Source organism: Cannabis sativa, chromosome X (assembly GCF_029168945.1).
Source record: "Cannabis sativa cultivar Pink pepper isolate KNU-18-1 chromosome X, ASM2916894v1, whole genome shotgun sequence".
NCBI classification, from domain to species: domain Eukaryota; kingdom Viridiplantae; phylum Streptophyta; class Magnoliopsida; order Rosales; family Cannabaceae; genus Cannabis; species Cannabis sativa.
Genome location: NC_083610.1, coordinates 49,009,829 through 49,024,097, shown reverse-complemented (window position 1 = coordinate 49,024,097; position 14,269 = coordinate 49,009,829). Strand labels below are relative to the sequence as shown.

Below are 14,269 nucleotides of genomic sequence, written 5' to 3'. Positions count from 1 at the left end.
AAATATTAATAAAGCTTAAATATAATTTAGTTAGAATTTCAAATTTGCTAACCATATCAGATTTTCAAAAAATTTTATTTTTTAAAATATATTTTATTAATTTAAATTGTAAGATTAGAAAAATGTTTGTTTTGACATTTTATCAAGATTTGTCCAATAATAATGGCATCACTAGCATTTTTTTTTTTTTCCAAAATAGAGAATAACGAAGGGGAAGGAATGATGAGTGTATACAATAAAATGTGAGCACCGTATTTTTTGTAATTAAAATAGAAAATACCGTATATAAGTTTAAAATCTCTTGTAGCCGTATTTTGTTAATTTTTAACTCTTTTTGTCTGTATATGAAAAAACTTCCCAATATTAAAACTACTTGAATTAAAGTATCCCATTAGGTTTCCCGTGTTCCAATGAATTAGACATTTTACTCATAAAACCCAAACGCTAAGCTAACCTAATTAAACGGGTAGCACAAAGGAAAAAAAAAAAACCTAAATTGAGAGAAGCATTTGTTTGCTACATTGTGTTTTCCTTTTCAAGTTAGTTTCCCACATTCTATAACTTTGGTTAAAAACTTTTGCATTTTAAAATAAATTCATCATTGTAAAATCTATTCCTTGCCGCAACAAATACATAATTTTAATTATTTATTAGCCAGTTGAGTATAAATAGCTGTGACATGTATGTGTATTAAACACAAAATATTCATTAAAAATCTTAAGACCCTGTAAATCGAATGGGTTTGGTTTCAATGTCAAATAAAGCTTACAGAAGTAAAAGAAGCACCAGTAAGTGAAAACATGGCTAGCAATTACCGAATGCCTTAATAATATATTATACTTAAACACACCCATACTACTAAATATTTTTACTGCTTTCCTACATAGCTAACCAATAGATAGTATACCGATTGAGTTGGAATGCCACTACCTGTTCATTCCTAAACCCAAAAGCAGACTCTTGATGACATATATAGTACAAAATTGCTAAAGGGAAAACTTATTGTACACTAGTATGACTATCACTGAGGCTCCTATATAAGTAATCTTCCAATAGATGAAAATTCAATCACTGTTCCCATCATTATCTGCATACAAAGACCAAATATCTTGTCAGGGTTAGACATGGTAACTAGAAGAGATAATGTAGCTTCGAGGAGTTTAGTAATATGAATATTATACAAGAAAGAAGGTAATTTCATTTTAGTAGAATGTTAGTAGTATGAAATGTTTAAGTGACAGGAAATAAAAAGAAAGACTCGATCATATATTGATTCCATGTCTTTTAATTATGTAAATGTTGCCTTATTCGTAGAGACCAACACAAAATGCAGGGGGCTAGGTGATTCCAAAAGATCCAATATTAATATTAAAAAATTGGTTTAGCTTTAAATTGAAATCAAATACTACACAAGAACATGGATTCTGCATCTTGGAGCATAACATCATATAAGGCTTGTAACATTAAGACTGAACTGACTGAAAACTCTACAAAATTCCAGCCAAAAAAAACAATTCAACCTTTATGTCACAACATTGAATGCCAATTCTATAAGATGCTGAAGAAAAAAATTATACGGCTAACCCCTAGGTAATATAAGGCTTGTCATAATACCTACTCTTGATTGCAACTTGAAGGATAAAATAGCAGATAAAACATTAAAACTTACCCTCATTAGACTCTTCACTCTGGATGTCCTCATCACTATCACCATCATCGTCATCCTCATCGTCATTGTCATCTTCATCTTCTTCAGAGTTGTCACCATCATTTTCAACTGGTATTTTGGGCCTTGGAGGAGGTACAAAACTGGTTGTCGACCTTCTGCGAGTACTAGATACAATATTGCTCATATCAATGCCCTCAAGTTCTTTTGCTCTTTCCTTTTTCTTTCTTACTTCCTTGATTTCTGACAATAAGAAATTGAAAAATCATCAATCATACACCCCACCCCATGAGTGAAATTTTAAGTTCAATCTACTATGCTATAAAAGAACTGAAATTTCAATGAAAAGAAAATTCAGAAATAATTTACACAGGAAGTACAATTAAACAAGTTTTTTATAAGAAAGGACATGGTGTATTGTTAGAAGATGATATTATCTTCCTGAAAAAACCAATGTTTAAAAAGGTATTTTTGAGGCACGCCTCAACTTGAGGCGTTCAAAAACTGCACCAGGGCATGCGCCTCAAATGGTGAGGCGCTTCGTTTTTCTGTGAGGAGTGAGGCAGAAGAGGCATACGCCTCAAAAAAGGGCCTCTTTGAGCCCTAAAAAAAAGGCCCAAGTCACTATTTTTCTTTTGTTTTCTGCTTTTAACTTAAAACACTTAAAAAGCCAAAATAAAATTTAAAACCCTAACTCTATCTTCTTCCCCCCTTTCTCTTCTACTACAGCTGCTCTTTTTCTTCTTCTTTCCAAATAGCAACAAAAAGCAAAGCAAGAAATTAAAAAGAAGCAGCTTGCTGCCTTGCTCATCCCTAGGTGTTCTAAAAATATTATTTCAATTAATTTTTGAGGCTTACGCCTTGCCTCACAAAAAAAAAAAACAGCTCAAGGCATATTTGCGTTATTTTAAACATTGGAAAAAAAAAAACAAATATGCTATGACAAAAGCTAGAAAAGAAATTAAAAAATAAGAGAAATTATGTTAATCGTTTACTAACACCAAAAATGGAAAACTTCTAAATCAACACTGTTAAATATCCTTAGTGCTACCCTGTACCCAGTATATCTTCCACATGGAAGATATATCAGCTTCCATATCTTGAAAATTTCTATTGTTTCTCTCTTAACACAATACCCTTCAGTAACCAAGACTGCAGCATTCTACAACTTCTAGCGCTTACTTCCGACACAATCACACAACCACCTATAGTGCAGGTAGTTCTTGAGTCTAACAAGATGGCAAAGGTTTTATAAATGTAGCTACTGGCATTAGTTGGAAGAAATTGATTAAACAATTATTTGGAGGATATTTTAAAAATATCATTTATATTTATAGATTCCTTAGTGGGTTTCTCCTTTCACCTTGGCTTGCCTATCACGGATTGAGCTTTGTGTGCATGCACTCCCACATGCAATGTATGATTCTTTGTTTAATCATCTTTTGTAACCTTTGCTTCAGTTCTAAATATAGCTCTTTTTGCTCCTCCAATTCCAAAGAAGAGAAATATACATTTCCTTTCAACACTAACATACTGTCATGTTTTTATTTTAATACTCGTCAAATCCTCAATTTAATTTCTTTTACACTTTTACTACATTAATGTGCATCACCTCTTTCATTTCTACTCTAATCTGCCATCCCCTACCTAAAAGACTGGCATTCCAGGACCTAGAAACTTTGTTTCACCGTTAAAGTTTCAACAACACAATCAGTGTATGTGTTAGAGAGTGCACTAAGACGTCGAAAGAGATATACTGCCCAAAGTCCCAAATCTATCACTTTATAAAGCATGTAGAGCATATTAGCATATAGATGAGAAAATTGTACAGAACCAATATGCAATAGTGGGTCTCTCTCATACAAAGAGTTTGAAGTCTCACCTTTTTCAGAGGAATTGGCAGACAATCCTTCTTTAGACAGCATCTCCTCTAACTCCTTTTCTAGATACGATTCACGTTTGTTTTCAGACACCTGCTTGGCTTTCTTGTAAACTATGGGAGGAACACTGTAAAAATGATAAATTAATTTTAAAGGCAATCATTAACAAAAATGAAAGCTAATGAACTCTAAGTCAAAGATATAAAACCTCATCCCACATGCTTTGATAACGGATTTTAGACTTTCCACACGCTTTCCATATGCAGGTGCAGAAGCTGACACCACTTTCTTCTGCATTTTTAATGAACGAGCTATAAGCAGAACTACATCATTTAATCAACTTATATGAGCTGCAATGAAAAATATTTTCACCTTTGTAGATTTGTCAGCAGATGATTGAGAATGATCGTCTTCAGAAACTATCCCATTGTCTTCTGCACCAATATTGTCCTCTGTCATTGTTTCTTTAGCCTTGATCCTCTTCTTGCCAGAGGCATTTGTATCCTTTGTTGGTTTTTTCCTTTTTTTGGATTCATTAGAGTTCTTTTTTCTAGTAATTGATTTCTTTTTAGGTTTGACTAGATCTTCATCCCCATCACTTCCACTATTCGGAGAATCAGAACTCTCTTCATTTCTAGTTTTTCTAGCTACTTTTCTTTTAGAGTCCTTAACAACATTTTTCTTTGCATTGGTAACTGGTTGAGACACTTCGCAAGAAATTAGTATCTGATTAAGAATAAACAAGACGTTTTATCAAACATACTGATTGGAATTCAATAATGAAACATAAGAAATTCTACTCACCTCATCAACTTGGTCCTTTATAAACTCCTTATAGGAATCAAGAGCCATCTTTTCAAGTTCAAGATCTTCCTCCAAAATCCGGCGAAGTCCGGCAAGTGTAACTTGCCTGAAAAAGGAAATAACAAGAAAGTGATGCGGGCGGATTTCTATTTTTGCAAGCCAAATGAAAAGTAACATAATAGATTAGATCCAACAGTTACCACCATATATCACCCGAGAATAGGAAACAAAACGCAAAAGAATCCGGTGTGACATTAAAAAACAAAATAATGAAACAAGAAAATAAACTGCTAAACAATTCAAATAATGAAGAAACATACTCTGAATTATCTATCAGATACCGAGCTCTTTTCCTAAGGGCCATTTTTATTGTTGCTTTACTCAGAGCCTTTTTTTCATTGACTTGTTCAGACTCCTTATTTTCAAGTTTGGTTGTTTTCTTTCCAGTCAAAAGGCCTAAAACAGGTGAATCATTCATTTTATCTGCATCTTTAGAAAAAGATTCACTGGCGTCAATGTTTGACTCATGACCTTCAGTTGATTCGCATTGCTCATCTCCTGCTACACTTTTTTCAGCAGTCTCCATATTACTTTCCTTTTCACTCCTCTCCTCACAGTTCTTTGAATCATTACCATCATCAACACCTTCTAACAACTACAATAGGAAAAAAACCAATAAAATATGTATAGAGTGCTCAGTAGTTATAAAAGAGGACATTTCCAAAAGCCCATCTACAAAGAATTAATTACAATAAATGCCCCATATAAGCATTGACAAGCACAAAGAAAATCTATTTACAAAAAGTTAATAAAATATTCCACCAACAAACATTTCAACTCTTATCACCATGCAAATATTTCTAATGGAAAGAAACTTAAACAACAAATCAATGTGCTCTTTATCAAAGAAAAAAAAACACACAAACAAAAAACAAATCAATGTCCTCATGGATGATTAATTCAATCACTGATATGCATGTCAATTCTATCCCGTGAACATATCGTATTAAACGTTCATTTTGCACCCTAAGATTGGGATCCAGCAACCAACCCAAGTTGTGCTCAGACAATATCAAAATGTTTATTCCATGAATCCAGAGGGGCTCCTTCAACAGCAAAAACAGTATCTTCCCAGTAATTTATCTTACCAGCTTTGAGTTGAGCCAGAAACATCAATTCAAGTGAAGCATATGTTTTCTTTCCTCTCATTATTGACCACAATACTACCCTGTACGAGGACAATTCTGCTACTTATGCTATCTTTCCAAGCCAATGTTGATGATGTTCCAAAAGATCTTCAAAGCATCCCTGAAACCATGAACTGCAGGTTTCCAGTCCTTTCCCTTTTGTTCATTTAACCCCCACCAAGACTCCCCGTGTTCAGCTTTATTGTGCATAGGATAGGGGTAAAGTGATACATGTTACGAAACGGATTAAGGAATTTGTTAAAAAAGGACAGCTGATAGTATTATTAACGGACAACTAGTAAGGTAATTTGTTAGCCTAAAGAATGAGGATAGCGATGATTCAAGAGTTTGTTTGGAATATTCTAGTTTGTTGAATGGGAATAAATAGAGAAGGAGAACAGATTATGTTAGACCTATCCGATTCACATACTCTAGGAGAGCCAAGGGTAAGGGTTGGGTAATATGATTTGTCAGGGGCTTTTTGGTAATTTCATTGTGGTGTAGTAAGAAAGGGCTATATTGGCTGTTTGTGCTTTTGGGTGGGGTATGTAAGAATTGAGAACTTCTCTCTCTACATCTTTGAGTCCGAGAGGGATTTTCCTTGTTCTGTAAGGTTTCCTTTTTGAGTAATACAAAGAAAGCCGTGGCTGTAAGCCTGTAATGGCTTAATTTGCTACTGTTCCTTGAGTTACTGCTTTATTGCTTTTATTTTGCTGGTTTGGTTGAAGTATTGATTAGCAGGTAGCATGAATCTTATCAAATTAATATTAGAGCCAACCTTCTTGGCGAATGATGAACACTAAGAGTACCAGAGATAAAGAAACCTAAGAGAGATGATGCAAAAAAATGTCGCTAGAGACTGCCACGCACATACACGCGTCAACGCGTGGAGAGGGTCGGACAGATGAAGGTAGTGCGTGGGGCCCACTCGCAGCTCAGATGGACACCAAATTTTTGGATTTTGCCGATCGGAGGCAAGACAAACTCCCTGGGTCAAAGGTCAGAATAGAAAACTCCTTTTAATTAGTTTTCTACGATAGAGCCTCCAAACTCTAACTTTAAGAACCCCAAAATTAAGAAAGGGATGAAAAAGATAATATGCTTTGAGAAGCTTCAAATGCTCTGACACCATGAAGCAAATGAGGGAAACCATTTTTTATTTTCTTACATCTTAGTACAAACAAAGGGTATACATGATACAATGTGAACACCTAGTAATACTATAGTAAATGAAAAACGCATTAAATGTAAATTTACAACTAATTTACAGGTAGCTTGATTTCCTACATTATCATTCTCGACAAGTTTCTGATTCCGATAATAAATGAACTCTTGGATGAGTTGAGCAGCGCCAAAGTGTTTTCCAAGCTCGATTTAATGTCCAGATACCACCAAATACGTGTGAAGGCAGCTGATGTTCACAAAACAACCATTCGAACTCATAAAGGCCACTACGAGTTTTTGGTAATGCTTTTTGGAATGACTAATGCCCCTGCTACTTTTCAGTCGACCATGAACGAGATTTTCAAGCCCTTTCTACGTCATTGTGCTGGTTCTCTTTGATGACATCTTAGTGTATAGCCTAAATGTCGAATCTCATGCAAAACACCTATCCAAAGTGCTCCAACTACTCTACCAACATTAATTCTATGCCAATTGGAAGAAATGTTGTTTTGAGCATACCAAGATCGAGTATTTGGGTCATATAATTTCTGGAGATGGGGTAGCAGTGGACCCAACAAAGATACATAAAATATGCTAGATTGGTCGCTACCTACAAGGCTACAACTATTTGAGACTTCCAAGGCTTCTTGGGACTCACAGAGTATTGCAAGTTTGTGGCTGGTTAGGGTAGTATAGCTCGCCCTCTTACAATCAATTAAAAAAAGATCAGTTTTATCGGTCATAGGAAGCCACCACTGCCTTTCAGAAATTGCAGCTTGCTATGACGACAGTTCCAATTTTGGCCCCCCCTCATTTTTCTAGGACTTTTGGGGTGGAAATTGACGCTTTCGGCTATGGCATAAAGGATGTCTTAATGTAAGAAGGGCAACCCCTTGCCTACTTCAACCAAGTTTTGAAACCCCGTCCTCATTTTAAATCTATTTATGAGAAGGAGCTCATGGCGATCGTGTTGGCAGTGCTAAAATGGCAACCATACTTGGCCAGAAGTTTGAGCAACAAATCTAACTCCGAATACACAGAAATGGGTGATTAAATTGCTAGGATTCGACTTTGAGATCCAATATCGTCCTAGCACGAGTAATCGAGTTGCTGATGCTCTATCTCGAATGGCTACAGTAGAGTGTACTGTGCTCACCACTACTTCATGGCTAGATTGGAACATCGTGTCGCAAGAAATCAATCAAGACACCTTTTTGGCAGCATACTCGCTGAGCTAGAGCATGGTGATCGAGTTCCGTGTTTCTCCTTTAAGCATGGCAAGCTGCTATATAAGGGTAGGTTAGTGTTGTCCGCTTCATCTTCCTTGATTCCTCAATTTCGAAAGGAATATGATAAGTTTCAACAACTTATCTCTCAAAGACAATCAAACAGTACCAATTTTAGGGAAGAATTAAAAAAGAAAATCTCTACTAGAGTTCAAGTATCTCCAACAAAAGTGTCTTAATTCTATTTGAAGAGATTACAATTGGTAAAGAAAACCTCCAGGTCTCAGAGAGTCTAGTCTCCCCACTAAACCACACCAATTCCCCAATACCCCACTCTACCTACTCTATTACTCTTTCATTCCAACTGAAAATACACACAGCTACCCAAAACCAATTTTTAAAATTGCGTTCTTATTGCGCGCCTCAGTTTGAGGCAGAAACTTTTCGCTTTGAGGCGTCTGCCATGGTAGTCGTGGGAGAGGCGTACGCCTCAACTGCTTGAGGCGATAGGAAAATGGTTTAGGCATAAATTTCAGTGAGGCGCACGCCTCAGTTTTAAAACTAAAGATTAGGGTTTTTTAAGCCCAATTTCATTCTGTTATGTTTAAAAAGGCCCACTAAAGTTTTTAACTTAAATAAAGCTCAATAAAACATAAATAAATTTATAAAAAAAAAAAAAAAGTCAAAAACTTATCAGCTAGGGTTAGAAAAAAGTCAAGTTACCCACACTCAACCTTAGACACACCATTGGAGAAGAAAACTGAAAAAATAAAAATAAAAATGGCACTGAAGATTCCTCCTCCGCTTCCAACTCATTATGCCTTAGCTGAAGCTTCATCATGCCATTATTGCTGAAATTTTTTCTAGGATAGTGAAATATGTAATACTTGGATCAAAAAGAAAGGAAAAAAGGAAAAAAGAAATATGAAATTCTAATTCCAAAAACAATAAATTTAAGTTTTATTAGTGATCAAAAAAACTTTAAACTTTTATTAGACATTTGATGCTATGTTTGAGTTTTATGAGATATTTTATAGTATGTATGGTACATAAGATATTATTTATCTTTGATATTTTTAATATTTTTAGGTGCTCTAAAAATATTTTTTTTAATTAAATATTTGAGGTTTACGCCTCAAGCTTACGCCTCAATGCACCTTGAGGCTTACGCCTCGCCTCACAAAAAGAAAACACCTTGAGGATTAAATTCGCAATTTTAAACATTGCCCAAAATATTTCATATGTACTCTCTCTGTTGAGTCATCACCTCCCACACGTCATTCTTTTTTTTCTCCATTCTTTCTCCTCACATAAGTGCATTTTACCACAGGCTTTATCATCACTTCCCCCCGCAGTCACACCTTGTCCTCAAGGTGAAAAGAAGGAAATTGAGGGTTAACAAGCTCGAAGTCCTCCCAAGAATTCTCAAAGGAAGGGAGATGTTGCCATTTTATGAGCACTTCCAATGGGCCTTTGGCATTGTAGCGAAGACCTTCCACATTTTCAAGTTCAACTTTCCATTCTAAATTTGCCTAGAGGATTATAGGAAAAGGTTGAGCTGGAGTAGTAGCACCTACCGCGTGCTTCAGCATAGGAACATGGAAGACAGGATGGATGGGAACACTTGGGGGCAAGGACAACTTGCATGCAACAGTTCCAACACGAGACTCAACAAAGTAAGGACACAAATATTGTGGAGATAACTTTTCATTATTGCACTGAGCAGTGGAACGATGACGATATGTCTTAAGTTTAACATACACTAAGTCCCCCACAGAAAACTAAACACCTCGGCGTTTGCAATTAGCCACATCCTTCATTCGTTGTTGTGCCCATGAAAGGTGATTTAGAATGGAAAGTTGAACTTGAAAATGTTGCTTATCAGCCACTGCTCTCCTCTCAGTGGCCACTCGGGTGAGACAAAAGAATATATGTGTTTAGCAGGGGATGTATTTTGAAAATGGCTATGGAGCCTTATATTGGTTGTTTGTGCTTTTGGGCGGGGTATGTAAGAATTGAAAACTTCTCTCTCTACATCTTTGAGTCCGAAAGGGCTTTTCCTTTTTCTGTTTCTTTTTTGAGTAATACAAGGAAAGTCATGGCTGTAATGGCTTAATTTTTCTACTGTTGCGTGAGTTATTGTTTTATTGCTTTTGTTTTGCTGGTTTGGTTGAAGTATTGATTAGCAGGTAGCTTGAATCTGAATAAAGGATGCGGATTGCTTTTTAAACTTCGCGGATTCTCTAGGAGGCTTCAATCCTTGAAATTCCACTATTCATCAATTATAGTATTTCTCTAGACTAAAGGCTCCATAGCCATTTTCAAGTTTTGGTTCCTATTAAAGTGGCATCAAAACGACATGGTGAAAGAATATTTAGACGTTGAAACAAAAGCAACAGTGGAATGTTTAGATGTTGAAACAAAAGCAGCAGTGGAATGTTTAGACGTTGAAACAAAAGTAGCAGTGGAAACTAACAATTGGAGAAGAAACTAACAGAATTTGGTAAGCATACTTGTGAAGTGTTTCATGCTTCATCAAATCAACGATGGCCAAGCTGTTGGGGGGATAAGAGTTTTTCTAAACAACAATGGAGGAAATGGAAAAATAACTGAAAACAACAACAAAAACAAAAAGATAAGCTCGCATGAGTTGAATAACTTTATCCGAATTCTCTTTTTCAACCCTTCTATGGAGATTGCTTGAGGTTCTACTTGTGAAGTGAGAATTAAGACTACTCAACATTTGAATTCTTGAAAAAAGTTTCTTGGAATAACTCTTGGAGTAAATAGTTGATCTATGAGAGCTAGAGATAGAGGTTAAAAGAGTGCAAAAGTATGATCAGCCTTTTTTTTCACTTTTTTTAACCTTCCAAAACTATTTAAATAGTTGGAGTGTTAGCACTAACCTAGAAAAGTCCCCATTTGTTTTCATTGAAAAACCACAATTTGGAGCCAAAATCAAGAACAAGCAACACATCACCGCCTTAAGTGTATGTGTTGCCCTGTATGGCGTCAAGTGACACTTCCTTACTAGGTAGCAACACGTCAACCCGTGCCTTGCATTTAAGCAACACGTCAGACTTGAGGGGGTGGCGACTAAACACCACCCTCTCTACTTTTGCTACCTTTTTACTACCTATCTTACTCCAAAAAAGATCAAATTGCTTCCAACATGTTTAGATGTATTTAAATGCTTCATTGTACTAGTCTAAACTCTATTTGGTCACATATTGGTGCTAATCACAAAATCTCAAATGTACACATACTTGCATACAATTTTTCAAATAACTTTATTTAACCACTCAACACAATATTAACTCCTAGATTCTTATGATGCATCTCAGGTTGTTGTTGATGGAACAAGCCAAAAAAGATAATGATAGCAACAAATAAACTCTACAACTAGTGCCAAATCTGGTGTTCAACTAAGGCACTATTGTTAATTCTCACATACGTACAAGGCAATGGAAAGCACAATGCCCTGCCATTTCTGCTACATGTTAGGGTGTTATGTGCCAAATAAGATGGTGATGCTGCTGGAAAAATTCCAAGACATACAAATCATTCAAGTAGTTGAAGAACTCACAAAAGATGAGGGCAACCACAACTCAACGACCCAATGGTGTGTTCTAGTGGTTGTTTCCCAAATAGTCCAATGTCATGGGATTGAGTACTACAAAGCATAATGTGTGGGACAAGATATTCTAGGTCCAACATCACTTCTTTCTTGCCCAACAAGGAAAATTCTCCTTTTCAAGTGCAATAAAAACTTTTTATATTGTGAAAGCTATTGAGGCACTTAAAAACTAAGCCTCAACAAGTTTAGTCAAGGCTTAAACCTTGAAATGCGAGGATTACTTTTTTAAGGCAACACCTCTGAAGCATGTGAGGCTTAAGCCTCTCATCTCTGGAGACATTGGGAATTTTTTGATGTATCTAGTCTTTTCGATTGGGTTTTTTAATTGGGCTTTATTTTAAGTTTTTCTAACACATTTTTGACTTATAAACTTAGTTTAAATCACAAAAGTAAACCCAAACTCCCAATAAATAAGACATTTATTTCATTCACCCATTCTCGGCCTCCTGTAACTGTAACTACACTTTTATTTTCCAACTCCATTTTTAGAAAATCTCAATAGCAATGATAATGAACATGAAAACTTCTTGGTCTGTGAAGTTGTCTGAGACTTTAAGTTCTACTCTTTAATGAAGTTTTTGTTATCAATAATGAGGCTTAGGCCTAACCGAGCTAAAGCAAAATACCTCAGCTTCAGATTAAGCTTTTTAAAACTTTGACTGGTACATAACAAAAGAGTTGACTCTATACTTTCTGTAAAGCAGAAGTCTGTCCTCATTGTCTGTGTCTTCACTGTCTGACATAACCAAGCCACCTCTTCAAAGTTAAAGGTAAAATGAAAGTCTGCCACTTTGTTCCTTTCAATCACCTTAAAGGTTTTGTTCATCATCCAAAATTCTTATAATGAACAGTTAATGTTCAATCTGAAATTTCCACGTAATTGTTTCAGAATTCTTCTATGACTTGTGTTTAAGGCATACATAGCGATGCAATGTGTGAGGTGCTAGGACCTTATTTTAGACAAACAATAAAGCAGGAGAGGAAAGATGGCATGGAAGAGAAGTTTTTTCCAAAGTAATTTACCAACAACTACAAATAATTTTGTCCCAAATTCACCACAAGCAGACTAAGAAAAACCTTCGTTTCAAATGCACCACAAACTCGTAAAGGTGAAAAAAATAGGTCAGTTTTTCAGAAGTTTAAACACATTCAATTAACCGGTAGTCCAGGCTCCAAATGTAACCACACTTACGTAACTGAAAGAATTGGGGAAGTTCATCAAGTGTCCTATCCTAACAATTACATATCCATATTATGGCTCTATTTCTTTTGTTTTACAAAATAAAAATAAAGAAATAAATATATTTATATTAAACAAAATACCTCTTGTAAACGCTGCTTGATTAACCTCTTGTGTACATCTAATGAACATCTCTCCAATCCCAAGTCATTCTCTAACAATCTACGAACTCCCTCAAAAGTCAAAGAGCTACAATACAAAGAAAATTACAATAAAAAATCGACCATAAAGAATCAAAGATCTGCATTTCTCTTAAAAGTGAGGTCACAGTTTTAGCCATTAACACACCTAGAGTCTAGAGAGCAGGATCCAACTGTATAAACCTTGCAACGGGTGGGTAAGGAGTGGACAAATATCTCAAATTGGCTTTAGCCCGTAAACCCTACCCACTCAACTGAACCCACCAAACACTTCATACCTAACTAGATTAACAAGGGACCTTAAGCAAACTCAAACATTTACAAATTTAATAGTAACAAAAATTTTACTGACAACCCAAAACTATTGGCTACAATTTCTGTCACTCATATTTCTTTTTTTCTTCTTTTTCTTTTTCCCTTAACCGAAAGACCCCTGTGACACTCAAAAACTCCATAAAACAAATTTATGGATGCGATAAAACCTACTTTAATTATCAAAACGACTGTACATTCACAAATCCGAAATTATACTTAAATCATTTACAGTATTGTTTTTTTTTTTTAAAAAAAAAAAAAAAAAAAAAAAAAAAAAAACCAAACGCGATTCAAAAACTGACAGAGCAAACTAAATAAATATTACAAAATAAATTGTTCCCCAACAATATATGAAAGCAGAATCACTATCAGATCAGACTAACATTAACTCTCTCAGAAAGACCGTAACTTATCTAGAGAGTGTGAGAGATAGAGAGCATACTCGGATTGTTCCTTGAAATAGGCGATTCGAGCTCGCATAGCAGCGTTAACCTGCGAGCCGATATCACTAAACTCTAGCCTCTCAGCTTTAACAAGGGTCTCGGTATCTTTGGCCTCCTGTTCCGTCATTGCCGTGAGCTTGAGCTTGAGCTTTCTGGTTTTTCCAGTGGTAGTGACCAAAAATTGGGAACACTCAACAGCGGATTTCTTTTTACGTTTTTTTTTTTTTTTTTTGGTAGATTTTTATACTACATCTTTTTTCTTTTCTTTTTATGTATATACTGATATGAAATATATGACGTATAAACCACCATCCTGAAATTACATTAATGCCCTTACAATCTTCATTTAAGCGGCACATCCCAAATTTTCGACTTTTACAAATGTGTAATGGTGCGCGCCTTTTCACATTTGCATAATTTTTAGTGGTTTTTTTTAGGAAGTTATATTTAGTGTTAAATTAAAATTACAATTAAGCCACTAAGGCTAGCTTAGTGGTGAGGGAGGGATGGGAAAAAGGGAGAGGTCATGGGTTCGAACTTAGGACCTTGAAGCTATTAAGCTATTAA

General features: G+C 35.5%; 1 protein-coding gene across 1 annotated transcript; it reads right to left on the bottom strand.

Moving 5' to 3' along the window:
* Nucleotides 1–686: 686 nt before the first annotated feature.
* Nucleotides 687–13,969, bottom strand: LOC115697162 (uncharacterized). The gene is made up of 9 exons (XM_030624075.2): nucleotides 13,702–13,969; nucleotides 12,888–12,993; nucleotides 4,671–5,005; nucleotides 4,351–4,456; nucleotides 3,919–4,272; nucleotides 3,755–3,837; nucleotides 3,549–3,673; nucleotides 1,670–1,909; nucleotides 687–1,087 (listed from the first exon to the last, which is right to left on the bottom strand). The coding sequence occupies exons 1-9, from the start codon at nucleotides 13,827–13,829 to the stop codon at nucleotides 1,065–1,067; spliced, it is 1,500 nt and encodes a 499-aa protein (XP_030479935.1). The 5' UTR covers nucleotides 13,830–13,969; the 3' UTR covers nucleotides 687–1,064.
* Nucleotides 13,970–14,269: the final 300 nt, after the last annotated feature.